The 15,020-nt window shown below is 40.6% G+C and overlaps 1 protein-coding gene across 2 annotated transcripts in view; it reads left to right on the top strand.

Annotated features, from left to right (window-relative positions):
• Unc50 (Unc50 RNA binding protein) overlaps positions 1 to 15,020 on the top strand; it is a 75,598-nt gene that overhangs the window by 40,351 nt on the left and 20,227 nt on the right. For both annotated transcript variants that reach the window (XM_068226768.1, XM_067143709.2), the window contains one exon: positions 2,063 to 2,183. In XM_068226768.1, the coding sequence (XP_068082869.1) occupies positions 2,063 to 2,183 (121 nt within the window). The remainder of the gene's footprint in view (positions 1 to 2,062; positions 2,184 to 15,020) is intronic.

Below are 15,020 nucleotides of genomic sequence, written 5' to 3'. Positions count from 1 at the left end.
CCAGATGTTTTTCCATTATCGTTCGCACTGTAAATATCAAGTGTGTTGATCTATTTGGCCTAAAGCCATATTGTTCTTCCTCTAACTGTGTTTCTATTATATGCCTCAGTCTTTTGTCTGTGACTTTCTCCATTATTTTTAGCCCACGTGATAATAGGGTTATACCTCTATAATTTTTGACATTTCTTCCTATTTCCTTTTTTGAACAATGGTACAATGCTTCCTTGTTGCCAATCTTCAGGTATCCTTTCATCCTTCCATATGGCATTGAGGGCTCTGTATAGCCACTGTAGTCCAATGCTTCCTGCTGCCTTATCATATCAACATTGAATTTGGCTTTTCCACTTGCTTTATATTTGGTCATTGCTTTCACTGCCCTTTCAAGTTCCAACCATGTTATCGGGTTCTCTTCTTTTTCTCCGTCCATTATCTCCATTTTCTTATCTCCTTCTTCCTCCGAGCAGGCATCCTCATTATAAAGTTTTTCAAAATACTTTGCCATCAGCTTCTGAAGACCCTTTTCATCATGTACTATGGATCCATCTTCCCTCGCTAATGCCTTGATTTTTTCTTGATTTATTCTTTTTGATTTTATTACTCTGTATAATAGTTTCTGATTTCCTCAACTATCTCGTTCAATTTTGTTGGTAAACTCTCCCCAAAATTTCTCCTTTTCTTCCTTGATACTCCTCTTTACTTGTAGTTTCAATCTTTTGTATTCCACATGTAACCTTTCTATCTTATTCTCACCTCTCTGATACGTTTTTTGCTTTTCCTTATCCATTTCTTTCTTCACCTTGTTCCTTTCTTTTCTTTCTGTTTTTATTTTGTCTGTCCACCACCATGTTTCCTTTCCCTTAACCTTTACTTTTGTTTTCCTGCATACCTCAATTGCTGCTTCCACAAATGTCTGTCTTAAATTGTCCCACTCTTCTTCTCCACTTCATATTTCCGTGTTAGGCAACTTCCTTTTGTACAATTTTGGAATGCCATTCTTTTACCCTCCTCCTCCAATTCCCAAATCCTGATCTTTGGTTTCTTCTTCAATACAATTTTAGGGATTTTTACTTGTTTTAATTCCACAATCAATAAGCTATGATCACCTTTCATACTTTCACTGGGGATTATCTTCGTATTCATGACGTATCTTCCCCATTCTCGGTCTGTTCCATACTGTCCATCCCAGCTATATCGGCTTATCTTATGGCTATTCCTCTTCATAAACCATGTATTCTTTATTATCAAGTTATTTCTGATACAAAGGTCCAACAGTTTCTCTCCATCTTGATTTCTATCACCATACCCATGTGGGCCCAGAACATTCTCATATCCCATTCTATCAGTTCTCACATGTGCATTCAGATCTCCTATTATCATGATCCCATCTCCAACAATGTGTGTTTCCAGTTCATTGAGGAACTCTTCTTTTTCTTCTTCTACGCTACGTCCTGTCTTGTACACTTTATCTTTAATTGAATCTCAGAGATATAATTCATGGGGGTGGACAGACCAAATGTTGTTACTAATAATTCTATTGTCAAACACTTCCTCAGCTGTTTGCATTGAAATGTAGTACAACTTGGGGTTCAATTATCAGGGTATTTTATGTGAAATTACCTGCTGGCAGCCTGACTGATTCTGTATACACGTATAATCATACTTACAGTCTTTGCGGAATAAAATACTCAAGCCTGTTATTAGCCAAAGTATTTTTTTAGCACACTACTGTATAGGCACAGCTATTTATCTCAGACTGATAATGCTCTCGCAGTCCCCCTGAAGCGCGGGATTCCTGGCTTGTTGGCGATATTGCAGTAGGACTGGACCTACTACACACCCTGTCAACTCATATTCTGCTCATCTGGGGAAGAAGTATAAATGGCCATGAAAGGAAATATTTCTGTGTCTTTGTCTTTACCTGGATGAGAAGGGGAAGCTACCTTTCCAGCTTGAATGTGTTCTAAATATTTGCCTACTTTTCCTCCTCAGTAACTGTTGGATGATCCTTCTATAAGCAAAATCATTTTCGACAGACACTTGACAATTTTGTGTTTAATTACAGCCTCATCTGTTGGATTCGCCTTCGTGTTGAAACTGGGCTTTTGGGGATTCGTTAAGTTCCTTTTGTACGTAATATTCGTGGATTGCATAGGTGTAGGACTTCTAATTGCCACCTTCTTTTGGTGAGTACAATGATTATTGCCTAGTAATTTATAATAAGAGGTTAAACCTTTTTAAATTGAAGTTTAAAAATGCCTTATTCCTAAAATTTAATTGCTTTAACTTTTTATTTGTGTTACCACTTGTCTGTTGCATAAAACATGAACCTCACGATTTTGGTCTTGCGATTTCAGAATTTTTATGGGTTTGATGATGCCATATGGGATAGTTTTATATTTTTAAATGCTTGGTATTAGATGTTACAAACATGTTTTATTATTGTATTTCGAGGTTTAAGAAGATAACACGGTTAATGATCCCAGTCATTTATTGAATTCACTCCCATTGTTCAGTACTGCAAGCTTATTGTTAATGTAATAATAGTGCTTCACACCCTACCCCAAGTCCCCATCTCCCGCTTTTCCCAGATGACCACGAACTCCGTTGTTTGATGAATTTTATTTGATATTTCTCCTTCAGCTGGTATTTGTTTTGTTTGGCTTGAAGTGCTGCAAGTGTCCAGCTTGTCTGGTACTGGTCTTTCTGTTTGATGCTCATAGGCACCTACACATTTGGATGTGGGGGGGGGGGGGGATAATGGTGATGAGGTAGGGGAGGGGGAAACCCGCTATATGCACATAGCCTACTCCTGACCAAGGGGGTCTGCTCAAGGCTTATCGTCTCCATCTGACAGATGAATTACCATTATCAACAATAACATCATTGTGTGCCCTCACTCCATCACTGCAAAGAGGTTTCGAATTTAAAGCAGGCTTTTGGCATGCGCTGTAAAAATTGGAAATTGTATACCGCCACCTCTCCTACCCTGATGGCAGTAGCGGCCGACCCTTAAAGGACTCCAGGACGGTGTCCTCCCTAGAGAAATAAAAGGTTCTTTTATTTTCTCTTGGTATTTAAAGTCAAATTTTGGACTTGAATAATGCTTTTTTTTTTTAAATTACATTTCTTTGTCAAACTGTAAATTCTCATCAATAAGGAAGTGTGTTCGGAAATATCAAACTTAGGTGACTGACTTTCAACACACAGTTCACTGGTAAATGTTTTCAGATTGAAGATAAGGAGCAGGCTCTTGAGCTTCCATCCAAAGACATAGTCTGGTTCAGGGGTTGAGATGTAAGGGGGAAGTGCGCTGTTTGGCAGGGAGAAAGAGTGCGGGAATTGGCTTTTACTTGGGCAGAGTCCGTAGCATTGTAGCAGTAGATGTAGTATAGATGTCCTCACAAATCCCTATACCAGCATGCGCCAGCCAAATGTCCATGGTTGCATGCAGTAAGATTAAATAATAATTGATGACATTGTTTGCCCTATTTATATTTTAAGAAGAAAAATACTAAATAATTATATTGATATGATGGTTCCTGTTTGTGGGTTACTGTAGTCACATCCTAGTTCGTGAACCACGGGCAACGGCTGAGTGGCCTAGTACGTGGTCCTGAGAGTCGGGATACCAGTTGCTATGGAATGGGAGTGGGCATCTCGGACATGTTCTGAGTCGTGGCCCTCCTTGTGCTCAGGCGGCTAGGACTATACAATTCACCGGTGGTCCATAACCCGTTAGAGGAGAGATCCTCACTTGGACTATGTGCAAGAAGGGCAGCATCCTGCTTCATGAATTTACCGAGCTCAGAACACTTTAAGCAAGCCTCGGACCTATGGGAGTAATGGAGTCCCACTCCCATTTGACAGGCGAGGGACTCCTTGGAAACAACTTGGCGAACGAAATGGAATTCGATGGGGAGCTATCAATATTAATGGGGCTTATGGAAGAAAGAAGGTAGAACTGGCTGAGTCAGCAAAGAGGATGCATCTGGATGTGCTAGGAGTAAGTGATATTCGGGTAAGGGGAGATAATGAGGAAGAGATAGGAGATTATAAAGTGTACTTGACGGGTGTTAGAAAGGGAAGGGCAGAGTCTGAGGTAGGGCTCTTTAACAGGAATACCATTGCACGCAACATAATTTCTGTTAGGCACGTAAATGAGCGAATGATGTGGGTAGATTTGTCAGTGGGAGGAATTAGGACAAGAATTGTGTCCGTGTATTCACCATGTGAGGGTGCAGATGAGGATGAAGTTGGCAAGTTTTATGAAGCATTGAGTGACATCGTGGTCAGGGTCAACAGCAAGGATAGAATAGTGCTAATGGACGATTTCAATGCGAGAGTTGGGAATAGAACTGAAGGATACGAAAGGGTATTGGTAAATGTGGGGAAGATATGGAAGCTAATGGGAATGGGAAGCGTTTGCTGGACTTCTGTGCTAGTATGGGTTTAGCTGTTACGAATACATTCTTCAAGCATAAGTCTATTCACCGCTACACATGGGAGGCTAGGGGTACTAGATCCATAATAGACTATATCTTAACAGACTTTGAATTCAGGAAATCTGTTAGGAATGTACGAGTTTTTCGCGGATTTTTCGATGATACAGACCACTATCTGATGTGTAGTGAACTAAGTATTTCTAGGCCTAGGGTAGAGAAAGTGAAATCTGTCTGCAAACGAATAAGGGTAGAAAGTCTCCAGGATGAGGAAATTAGACAGAAGTACATGGATATGATTAGTGAGAAGTTTCGAACAGTAGACAGTAAGCAGGTTCAGGATATAGAAAGTGAATGGGTGGCATACAGGAATGCTGTAATAGAAACAGCAAGGGAATGCCTAGGAACAACTGTGTGTAAAGATGGGAAAAGGCGAACATCTTGGTGGAATGATGAAGTGAGAGCAGCCTGTAAACGTAAAAAGAAGGCTTATCAGAAATGGCTCCAAACAAGGGCCAAGGCAGACAGGGATTGGTACGTAGATGAAAGAAGCTGAGCGAAACAAATAGTTGTTGAATCCATGGGCGCCCACAGGATCTTTTCCAGGGGGGTGCAAATTAACAATTTTCTTGAATATGTGTTGTTGTTTGAGTCATCAGTCCATAGACTGGTTTGATGCAACTCTCCATGCCACCCTATCCTGAGCTAACCTTTTCATTTCTACGTAACTATTGCATCCTACATCTGCTCTAATCTGCTTGTCATATTCATACCTTGGTCTACCCCTACCGTTCTTACCACCTACACTTCCTTCAAGAACAAACTGAACAAGTCCTGGGTGTCTTAAGATGTGTCCTATCATTCTATCTCTTCTTCTCGTCAAATTTAGCCAAATCGATCTCCTCTCACCAATTCGATTCTTCTTGAATATAAAAATATTTTTTCTTGAATATAAAAACCAATATAACGTCAGCAACATTAAATTGTTTACAGAAATTTCCGGTTAGAACAGATGCTAGGTGACTGTCAGTAATTGCAGTTTATGAAATAATCTGGTATGGTATTAAACAATTGAACATCAACATTTTAGAATTCCAGGGGGGGGGGGCAAGTGCCCCCCCCCTTTGCCCCCCCTTGCCCCCCCTTGCCCCCCCTTGCGGGCGCCCATGGTTGAATCCAAAAAGAAGTCGGGAATATTTTGGTAATAACCTGGAAAGGCTAGGTCAAGCAGCAGGGAAACCTTTCCGGACAGTAATAAAGAATCTTAGGAAGGGAGGGAAAAAGGAAATGAACAGTGTTTTGAGTAATTCAGGTGAACTTATAATAGATCCCAGGGAATCACTGGAGAGGTGGAGGGAATATTTTGAACATCTTCTCAATGTAAAAGGAAATCATCATGGTGGTGTTGCAAACAGCCAAGCTCATGGGGAGGAGGAAAAGGATGTTGGTGAAATTATGCTTGAGGAAGTGGAAAGGATAGTAAATAAACTCCATTGTCATAAGGCAGCAGGAATAGATGAAATTAGACCTCAAATGGTTAAGTACAATGGGAAGGCAGGGGTGAAATGGCTTCATAGAGTAGTAAAATTAGCGTGGAGTGTTGGTAAGGTACCTTCAGACTGGACAAAAGCAGTAATTGCACCTATCTATAAGCAAGGGAACAGGAAGGATTGCAACAACTTTCGAGGTATCTCATTGATTAGTATACCAGGCAAAGTATTCACTGGCATCCTGGAAGGGAGGGTGCGATCAGTCGTCGAGAGGAAGTTGGATGAAAACCAGTGTGGTTTCAGACCACAGAGAGGCTGTCAGGATCAGATTTTCAGTATGCGCCAGGTAATTGAAAAATGCTACGAGAGGAATAGGCAGTTGTGTTTATGTTTCGTAGATCTAGAGAAAGCATATGACAGGGTACCGAGGTAAAAGATGTTCACCATACTGGGTGACTATGGAATTAAAGGTAGATTATTAAAATCAATCAAAGGCATTTATGTTGACAATTGGGCTTCAATGAGAATTGATGGTAGAATGAGTTCTTGGTTCAGGGTACTTACAGGAGTTAGACAAGGCTGTAATCTTTCACCTTTGCTGTTTGTAGTTTACATGGATCATCTGCTGAAAGGTATAAAATGGCAGGGAGGGATTCAGTTAGGTGGAAATGTAGTAAGCAGTTTGGCCTATGCTGACGACTTGGTCTTAATGGCAGACTGTGCCGAAAGCCTGCAGTCTAATATCTTGGAACTTGAAAATAGGTGCAGTGAGTATGGTATGAAAATTAGTCTCTCGAAGACTAAATTGATGTCGGTAGGTAAGAAATTCAACAGAATCGAATGTCAGATTGGTGATACAAAGTTAGAACAGGTCAATAATTTCAAGTATTTAGGTTGTGTGTTCTCCCAGGATGGTAATATAGTAAGTGAGATTGAATCAAGGTGTAGTAAAGCTAATGCAGTGAGTTCGCAGTTGCGATCAGCAGTATTCTGTAAGAAGGAAGTCAGCTCCCAGACGAAACTATCTTTACATCGGTCTGTTTTCAGACCAACCTTGCTTTACGGGAGCGAAAGCTGGGTGGACTCAGGATATCTTATTCATAAGTTAGAAGTAACAGACATGAAAGTAGTGAGAATGATTGCTGGTACAAACAGGTGGGAACAATGGCAGGAGGATACTCGGAATGAGAAGATAAAGGCTAATTTAGGAATGAACTCGATGGATGAAGCTGTACGCATAAACCGGCTTCGGTGGTGGGGTCATGTGAGGCGAATGGAGGAGGATAGGTTACCTAGGAGAATAATGGACTCTGTTATGGAGGGTAAGAGAAGTAGAGGGAGACCAAGACGACGATGGTTAGACTCGGTTTCTAACGATTTAAAGATAGGAGGTATAGAACTAAATGAGGCCACAACACTAGTTGCAAATCGAGGATTGTGGCGACGTTTAGTAAATTCTCAGAGGCTTGCAGACTGAACGCTGAAAGGCATAACAGTCTATAATGATAATATATGTATGTATGTATGTATGTATGTATGTATGTATGTATGTATGTATATTTGAGACCAGTAATTTTGATTCAAATTGGGCCTCGGCTTGTATCCCGTGTGTTATGAGGGTTGGCAGCAGTGAATTAGTTTGTTTTCGTGCAGAAGACTCCCCCCTCCGACCTGAGAGACCACTGGCTGCCGCTGCCTGACATTCAAACCGGCTAACCACAGTGTCAGACGGTATAGACTTGATGTCACCAGGCCTGTTATTAGCCAGTGGTCCTGTGAGAGTATGAGTAGCAGTCCTGCCATCGCTGCTCATCGTACTTGACCTGCATGAGAGTAGGCGACATCCTACCTGCAGCTACAACCAATCATGAACTGCAGACCTGTGTTGTGTAGGCCAATACAGCCTGCATCTAATTGTTAAGAAGACCAAGTATGCGGAAACTAACACTCACATTCACAGTCTAGTGAAAACTAACTGCTTCCAATATTTAGGATAGCACCTGCAGAGTGACAATGGCATTGATCAGGAAGTGCGAGCTAGAGCGAATGCAATAGGGAAGTCACAGGAGTACTGTGCAATTGGCACCTCATATCAGAGGTGTACTTTACTGTCATTCGTGCAACGTTGTATGGGAGCACCCTGTACACTCCATTGAGATGCATGTTAAATCATTGGTGTCTTGGAGTTTTACTACTACTGAGAGTCAACTCAAGACCTAAGCAGTCCCTTTGATAGTCAGACTTATGGTCGGGGAAAAGGCTTCCGCAGCGCTAAATAGTTCCCCAGGTTTGTTACTTGTTCCTGAAGTCAGGAGCTTCCTTCAGTTTGGTTAGATATTCTGGTGAACTGACTTGACGAATTAAAAATTTTTTTCCTGTATAAATATAGAAAATATATCCCAGGTTGTATGTTATTCGGGTTCTTTACCAACGCTTATATTTCATACGTAGATGGCTATGAATAGTTATTGTTCTGAGTGGTGCATGTAGCAAAATAAATAATTATTATTTAATATGAGATTGATATCTTATTGCACTGTGTACTTAGTAAGCTTTGTTCATCCAGTAATCGGGAGTTAGTGGGTTCGAACCCCTCTTTCGGCAGCCCTGAAGATGGTTTTCCGTGGTTTCCCATTATCATACCAGGCAAATGCTGGGACTGTACCTTAATTAAGGCCACGGCCGTTTCCTTCCCATTCCTAGCCCTTTCCTATCCCATCATTGCTATAAGACCTATCTGTGTCAGTGCGACGTAAAGCAAATAGCAAAACAAAAAAAGTTTTGTTTGAGTTCATTCCATTGCTGATAAGTTCGCATAATATTTGCGACATTGAAGATAGATCCAAGAAAACTGTTGGCAATACTGGCTGCAACAGCATGTTCAGTATTCATAATGGGTGCCAGCTGTGAGCAACACGTGTGTGTGATGCTGTGACGCTTGAGTCCCCTGTGAAATACTTTAAAGCTAACAAAAGTGGAGAAAAATTGAGTAGGAAACCTAAACAAATTGTTTTAAACATTTACAGTAGCCTACAAGATGAGAATCCGCTGTGGACTGTGGAAGATGTGGTGGAAAAGACAGCGCAGCTGACCTGACCGGCGTTTCTGTGTACAGTGTTTACACCGCTCGCGCGGAATTTAAACTCCACGGAAAATCCAAGTCTCCAGTGAAAGGTCGACCGGCATCCAAAGGGAAGCGTGTTCGTGTGTCACAATATTCTGATTTTGTTTTAAGTGGCGTTCGGAGAAAAAGTGCGTAGTTTTTTTCTTAAGAACAAAATTCCGACTGTCAAGAAAGTGACAACTGCAGTAAATAGGGATGCCGAGTTACCTAATTTCAGTGAGAGTACAATTCGGAGATTGATAACGGATTTAGGATTTGTCTTAAAGAGGTGGAATAGAGCTTCAGCTTTACTGGAATGAGCGGATTTAATTCAGTGGCATCACAGGTACCTAAGGTCAATCAAGGATTATCTTAAACAGAAGCGCACGGTTTATTATCTCGACAAAACTTGGTGCAGTGCTGGACATACAGCATCTAAGGTATGGCAGGACTGGATGTAAACAAGCAGTCAAGGTGATAAGGAAAATGTCACTCAACTAAGCTGCATGCCACATTTATGTGATAGAAAACGTTTGCTCGTTTGGCTGTTCGTCAGTAGGGCTATGTGTCAGCTCAGTTCGAATTATGCACTCTCCGTAAGTAAAACAGGAAGGGCCTTAACATGATATGGGAATAGGATCCTTGGCGTATTCGATGATGATAATGATGATGATGATGATGATGATGATAATAATAATAATAATAATAATAATAATAATAATAATAATTTGGACTTTATATTCATAACCACCCTCTACCTGCAGAAATGTTGTCATGACGGGATCATGAGTTCGTTTTTACCTTCTGAATGATGAGACTACAACATTTACAACATTCCTGGAAAATTGTATTTTGCAATCCCACTCACAGGTGGAATTTTCACATTGTTGAACTGTCAGAAACTGCCACTGACAGTCGTTGCACGAGAGAGGAATCGTATACTTATGTTTTAAGTCCCCATGTGTCTCACACAAATTGCATTAGGAAATACAAATAAACCTTGCTTCTCTTGCCTCGGTATTCATCGGTAATCTGTAGGTTTTTTATGCTCAGTAAAGGAATAAATAGGTATGGTACGTAATCAAAGTACAGCTATGTGAAAGTAAGTGATTTCTTCTGATGCTTCACTATTTGAGATTGAAGTACTTGTCAGATAGATGCACGACGTTAATAATAAGCTGGTTGTGGTGGAGATGGAGATGGAGAACGGAGACGGGTAGGGGGAGCAGGGGACATGCTCACATGCAGAAGGATACTTTTCCTAAGCCCTTGAGTTGACTTTCAGTATAGATCACATAACCAACGACACGATCCAGCAGAGGATGGCAGTTGTTTCCATTCAAGAACAAAATGCGAGAAGGGCATCTGAAATGGTATAGCCATATCCTAAGAGAGGTAACTTAACTTCACTTCAATAGTAAGCGCCAACATGGAAGGTGGAGACACCCTAGCTGCAGACATGATGCTCAGCTGACACCGAATGTTGCATCTGATTGAATTGGCATTCCTCGATTCAAAGAGCAGCAGAGCCAGCGAGCTTCTCCAATTCCAATGGGACGTGCCCGATGGAGGTAACTGGTAAATCCCCACACGGGTATTATTATTATTATTATTATTATTATTATTATTATTATTATTATTATTATTATTATTATTATTATTATTATTATTATTATTATTATTATTATTATTATTTGCTCAATCTCGTTGTCGACTGACAGAGATTCATCTGGCACCTGCTCCAGCAAGTTCTTAACGGAAGGCCTCGGGGTAGGGCTGCCTTTCTCGAAGCTTATGGAAATGTTCTTTGATGTCGTACCATAGAACATTCTACAGGGTAATAGCAATATAGTTGGTCCGTTATTGGACATTATAATTTTTCATCTAATTCATTCCTGGTTGCCAGTATTTTGCCCCAGTGTGCTAAGTTGAGCTCATCAGAACACCTACCAAAACGCATGGCTAGTGCATACTGTGGAGGCCACTGCATAGGCTACTTGGAGCCACCGGTAGTGCCAATGCACTATGAGAGACTTTGTCTCATTTTCAAAAATTGGTGCCTGCCCGGCCATCAGATGTTGATTTGCATAGGGAACCTGAAATATTTGTCCCGAAATGCTGGCAACCAGGAATGAGTTGGCTGAGAAATGTATAATGTCCAATAACGGACCAACTATACTGGTATTATAAATTTACTGATTCAGGACAAATATTTCAGGTTCCCTATGGGAATCAACATCTATATCATTCTACAGGGTTACGGGCTCGACCGGGCATAGGCGTGGAAACCCGTATTCTTCCTCTTACGATTCGGCCAACTCCCGAGTCTGATCTATGTCCTGTGTACACCGAATTATCATCCTCATGACTCTTACGGTATTCCCTTGCGACCGAATGAATCCCAGCTCCTTACGGTGGTTAACTCTGGTACATAATGTCATAGCAGTTTTTCCTACTTCCCTGTGGGTCGATTCTCAGAGGAAGCCGCTGTCCTGAGTTTGTATCTCCGGAGGAGTACACAACAACAATTTTAGTGTGCATCATAATCCTATAGGCCTACAGCGCCGTTTTGTTAATTGACAATGCACCTTCACTCCCAACTACAAGTGTGCTTAAATCTTTGCAAAGTTTTTGCCCCCAGACGTTACTGCGCTGATACAATCTATGGACCAGGGAGTCTTTGCAACCACGAAGAGAACATACAGAACAAAGTTGTCACTGTCAAAAATCGAAGAAGACTGCGATCTCAAAGAATTTTGGAAGAATTATGCAACTTTGGATAGCATTTACGATATTACATCTGCATGGGATTGCATCAAACTCTCAACCTTTGTTAAATCATGGAGAAAACTCTTTCTGAGTATCAAAACAAATGTCAACCAAAACATTTATGCAGAAGAGTATGAATTCACGCCAACCGCTACACTTGTTGAGTTAGTGACATCCGTTCCAGAAGGTGGAAGAAAATGCAGAAGAGTGGCTGGAATGCGACGCAAATGAGCCAGTGTTTGAACGACTGACTGACATAGATATAACGAACAAGGCAATGGGAGTGAACAAGAACGAAAAATAACAAAGTGAAAGTACGTGAATGACGCACAGAGCTGCTTTGCAGCACGTGGGCGGATTGCTTCAACTTGTAGAGGAACAAGACGATGACACACATCTGGCAAAAAAAAACTCATGGTAAGGAAAGTACAATACAGTAAAACCTTTTTAATTCAAAGTCGTTGAGACGCAAAAATCGGACTTCGAATTAACCGCCACTAACTCGAAATTCAGAAATGCCAGCCCCTGCTGCATCACAAAATATTCTAAGATCCTTTATAGCATGTAATCATCTTGATTCACAGTTAAACATTTCAAATGCCGTGGAAAAAAGAATTCCTAAATGTATCCAACAAGGTGCATTTATTGAAATAATGCTCTTGGATAATGCCATACACTGTCAAACGTAACCTCACACCTGGGAAAAATAAAACACGATCCAGAGACAAAGGGTACGGTAATCTACTGTATATGCTTGACACAATTTAAGCAAATAGGTTATAACCTACTTGATTTTAAGTGCAGTGTGGTATTGATAGGAGCAGATTCCACAAAACGTATCAACTGGCCCCTCGCGCTCGTCGTGGAAGTGTATCCAGGGAAGGATGAAGTAGCAAGAGTAGCCAAACTGAAGACATCTGAGGGAGAGCTGATCAGACCACTCCAGCGTCTCTATCCATTGGAGGTGCACACAACTCCAGAGGAGTGGAAGCAGCCTGAAACTGTGACTATCACTTCGCCTGAGACAAAGCCTCCACATGAAGAATTCAAATTGTCAAAAGGGGGGCGGAGAATTAAAGTGCCATCAAGACTTGATTTGTGAATACTCTTGATGTGACCTTGCTTTTGTGTTCATTTATTTATTGTGTTATGTGTTTTTGTTTCAGTTGTGGTACGGAGTATTTTGCAATTGAAAATAACAATTGCAAGGTGGGAGGATGTTACGGAACCACATTTATTCCATGGACTGCCGTGTCATATCTTACTGGTATATCTATGAACATTACAAGTGACACAACACTGTTTATCTTGTTTGTGTAATCTTTGGTTGTGGTGTAGATCATGGCGTACAATGTATCTCTTGGTCAGTGCAGTGAATTGTAAACTTGTTTTATGTAAATAAATTGGAGCATTTGTGTTAAATTGTGTTAACGTTACATTATAAGCACTTTTCTCAACATGCAGTATACAGTACTTGCACAGGGGAACCAACAAGACTGTCCAAATTGGAAACACATGACACCAACAAAACAAACTCTAAAAACCCAGACATATAGCGATATAACACAAATATCAAGAATAATAACTTTGTACAGTACCTGAATAGTTTGCAGATGTTTAATGGTCCAGTAGGGCTTTTTTTTTTTTCACACATTAGGCTTATTGCCTTTTAAAGAAAGAATGTATGAGAGGTTGCTTCATCTTTTTTTTTTTTTTTTTTTATAAACACTAGCTACGAACTGCTCCATGTGGGCAGTACACAGTCGTCAGCATCACTTGCACTTATCACAGAATCCAACACGTCTAGAGTGGCAAGTACATCATTTATTGACAGAATAGTTGCCGCCTGCGCCGTATCTACATTGTGTTTTTCTGTTCTGGCATGCCATTTTGCACTCAAGGCATACCAGCCACTCCTCAAAAATTTTGCCTGTCATCCAGGAATTTTTAGACGACTTGTATTTGCACGGGAAGTGCCTGATGCCTTTAAAGCATCATCGCTTCTCGAACTTGCCTATGACGGGGGGAGGAAGTCTCTCGCTTCCGTTCGCATTTTACAGAAGGACCGTGTCCCAATCCTTGTAATTTTCCCGCCATGGCATTTCGCTCCCTTAAAACCATAAGTCCGTTTGGCCTCGGCATTAAAAAACAATGCAGTCTCATCGGCATTGAAGATATTGTTCAGTGAATACAAATTGATTATGTGAGCCTCGCTTTTTCGTCAACTGCCTGTATCGCTAGTGTTCACTGATTCTGCTTCTCCACACACTGCCTGCCACGTGATATTGTGCCATTCCTTAAAACACTGAATCCACCCCTTTGAACACTGAAACTCAAGCCCCATCTTTAGCGCCAGTTATTCGCCTTCCCCTTAATAATCTTGCCATCAACAGGGATATTGTTTGCCCGAACGTGCCGAAACCACTCAATCAGTTGTACTTAAAAATCAGAGCGTTTAGCTCCTCAAATGCACATTCGCTTTGCATTTACACCCTACATTTTCTGAGCTTCTATGCTCTCACAATTTTTTTAAAATGTTGGAAGCATGGACACAGGAATTCCAAAGTCTTTAGCTATTTCCCTTATAATTTTCACTTTTTTGCTGAGTGTCTTGGAAGAATACTGACGCTTAGCCTTATCACAACATAAAAAAGCAACACATGTGCCCTAAACTAAAATACCATTACAATAAACTAAAACACAGTATTAATAAAATATAACAACTTCGAAGTTTATAACTGCTCAATAAACTTTAAATAAAACGAGTAACTACAAGAATATAAAAGAACTATGATTTCACTAGAACTTGGCAACTCTGAAGGACGCTGTAGACACGTCAAAGTGAAAGTGCGGAAATATACGCCTGCACGTTCCAGAACACGCCTTCTATCGTGATGCAGAGAATTTTCCACTCAAATTACGCCGTAAAATATTATTTTTAACAAAATGAAGGCCAATTTTGAATTAAAAGTCTGAATTTCAATACTGGGACCGACGTTGTTCTTCAAATTACGAATGGTTCGTATTTCAAATTAAACAATTTTAAATAACATGCAAAACCATACCTTGTGTTTCCGGGAACGAGAGATTCTTCAAATTAGGCGGCATTTTGAAGTAACCAATTTCGAATTATCGAGGTTCTACTGTATAGAATAAAGAAAAGTGTCCAAAGCAAGAAGCAAAAATGAGTGATTGATTTTCTTTAAATGTGTAACTGAA

Source organism: Anabrus simplex, chromosome 3 (assembly GCF_040414725.1).
Source record: "Anabrus simplex isolate iqAnaSimp1 chromosome 3, ASM4041472v1, whole genome shotgun sequence".
In the NCBI taxonomy this organism is placed as follows: domain Eukaryota; kingdom Metazoa; phylum Arthropoda; class Insecta; order Orthoptera; family Tettigoniidae; genus Anabrus; species Anabrus simplex.
This window is presented reverse-complemented; position numbering and strand designations above follow the sequence as displayed.